The sequence below is a fragment of the Elaeis guineensis genome, chromosome 8 (assembly GCF_000442705.2).
Source record: "Elaeis guineensis isolate ETL-2024a chromosome 8, EG11, whole genome shotgun sequence".
Lineage (NCBI taxonomy): Eukaryota > Viridiplantae > Streptophyta > Magnoliopsida > Arecales > Arecaceae > Elaeis > Elaeis guineensis.
Genome location: NC_026000.2, coordinates 16257606 through 16260009, shown reverse-complemented (window position 1 = coordinate 16260009; position 2404 = coordinate 16257606). Strand labels below are relative to the sequence as shown.

Below are 2404 nucleotides of genomic sequence, written 5' to 3'. Positions count from 1 at the left end.
GTCCTTCTCTTATGTTTGTCACAAAATGCAATATGACCAATGCGAATGTATCAAAAACTCCAAATAATTGGAACAAGTATCTGAATCTCCAGCCATATGTTTGAGTTCCGGTCATCATTAACTTTTTGTCTGAGCTTTTTCCTTCACTGAATGATGATCTTCTATTGCTATTCTTTTGAGGCAAAAAAAGAACACTGCTAACATGAAAGTCTTGTATGGACGACAAAGTAAAGACAAGTATCTTAGACTCCTAAACAAATGCAATTCTCAAAAATAAAAGCTTTCAGTTTTCCTTCTCCATTTTCATGAACAAAAATACATTTATTCTGTAGTTTAATCATACTTCATGCATAATATAATATACATATACAATTCGAATAGTGAAGGAAACACCTCACCCAACTACTTGCCAGGTTGCTAGTCTGGCGCTCGTATCAGACTCCCAGTAGGAGCTTCTCCAAACAACCAAACCCTCTCTCCCAATTGCCCACCGTCCCCATCTCCTCCTCCTCGCCCCACCTTCCCTCTCTTCTCCACATCCCTTCCACGATCTCTTCCAAGCTCGCCGGAAACCCTTCCCCGCCGACGGCCGGCGCTCCCAGGATCAGGTCCAGGACCTCCTGGAGTCCCACGATCCGGCGGCTGACAGACCTCCGCAGCTCCCTCACGGCCGGATAGAAGCCGGGCACTGAGTCCAGCCGGAGGAGGAGCGCCATGAGGCCCTCGCTCACCCGGAGCCGCTCCCGCTCGTCCCGCCGGACGGCGTCCACCGTCTCCTGCCGCTGGATCAACCGCTCCATCCGCCCGGCCTCCGCGTCGACGGCCCGGATCTTACCGATCAGGGATCGGACCAAGTGGCCGCGGAAGGCCGACTGGATCTTGACGGCGGCGGCGTTGAGGGCGGCGGCGGGGAGGTGGACGGGGATGGGGGCCGGGAGGTTGCTGGAGGAAGGGGTCTCGATGGGGATTAAGATGGTGTTGTTGGGATGTTGAGGCGCGTTTTGGTCATTTGTGCTGAAGTAGAAGAAAGAGGTGGAGTGGTAGTGGTAGGAGTCCATGGAGGCGGTGGATGGGAATTGGCAGCGGGGAGAAGGAGAAGAGGGTGGTGAGCAGCGTGATTTGGGAAGAAATTATGAAAAATAAAATTTTGAGAAATAAAATTTTTATAAAATGCTGTTTGATGATCAAATCTATAAAGTACTTTATAATTTTAATATATATTTGATAATTAAAATAAAAAAAATATTTTTAATATAATAAAATAATAATAAAAGATATTACATAATATTGTATAGCGAATAATAATATAATATAATATTATATATTAAAATATTATTCTCTTATATCGTAATATTATCATACAATGTAACGTAATATTGTAATATAATATAATATTATTATAATTATAATATAATTTATAATATAATATAATGTATTAGTTATAATCTATTCTAATAATAGATTATAATATATTATATTATTATAATATAATAATATTATAGTAGCTTATATCATATATTTATAATGTAAATATTATTATATTTTAACATATTATTTTATTGTATAATATTATATCACATAATGTAATATAATATTATACTAAAATATAATATTATTATAATTATGATATAATATATAATGTAATAAAATATAATATAATAGATTACAATCTAATCTAATAATAAATTATAGTATAATAAATTAAATTATATTATTATTAAATATCATTATATCAAATTGAATTTTTACAATATAATAATATCATAATAGATTACGTTACATATTTATAATATATCATAATATTAATTTATTATTATATTATATTATATTTATAGTACAATAATATAATGTAATATGATATAAGATGTATTTATGAGATATATTAATGGTTATTTTAATCAATAAAAAAAATTATTTAAATCAAAACAACTTTTCGATTAGAAAATACTTTTAGAAAAAAATTTAAAATAAATTTTTTTCTAAATAAAATTTTTCAGCTTTCTAATAAAAATAAAGCAACTTTCTGATTTTTTTACCAAACTATCATTCAAAAATATTTTTGAAGGACTAAAAAATACTTTACATAATACTCCAAAAGCTTTACCAAACATAACCTTATCCCCTAGCTTTTAAAGAATTTATTATTGCTTGACCATGATGTGATCGTGCCAAACTAGGAGCATCATCTCAACTTGATCTAAAATATTTAGATTTAAAATTTAACTTAGGATTGGTTGAGCTCGAACTCAGTTGGATTAAAAGAAATAATACTTAAGGTGAATTGGACTTGACTCGAATATAACTTTGCTTGAACTCAAGTTTAAGCTCGAATTTGGACCTATTCATAATTAAAAATATATTTAAAAAATAGATTAGATTTAAAGTATATAAATATAATATTTTA

The 2404-nt window shown here is 32.7% G+C and overlaps 1 protein-coding gene across 1 annotated transcript; it reads right to left on the bottom strand.

The window, feature by feature from the left end:
* Positions 1-264: 264 nt before the first annotated feature.
* Positions 265-1143, bottom strand: LOC105050002 (BAG family molecular chaperone regulator 5, mitochondrial). Its single transcript, XM_010929839.2, has one exon. The coding sequence runs from the start codon at positions 1056-1058 to the stop codon at positions 435-437; it is 624 nt and encodes a 207-aa protein (XP_010928141.1). The 5' UTR covers positions 1059-1143; the 3' UTR covers positions 265-434.
* Positions 1144-2404: the final 1261 nt, after the last annotated feature.

What these genes read in the sequence shown, in the direction of transcription:
- LOC105050002 (XM_010929839.2), bottom strand. Translation starts at nt 1,058, where the DNA reads ATGGACTCCTACCACTACCACTCCACCTCTTTCTTCTACTTCAGCACA.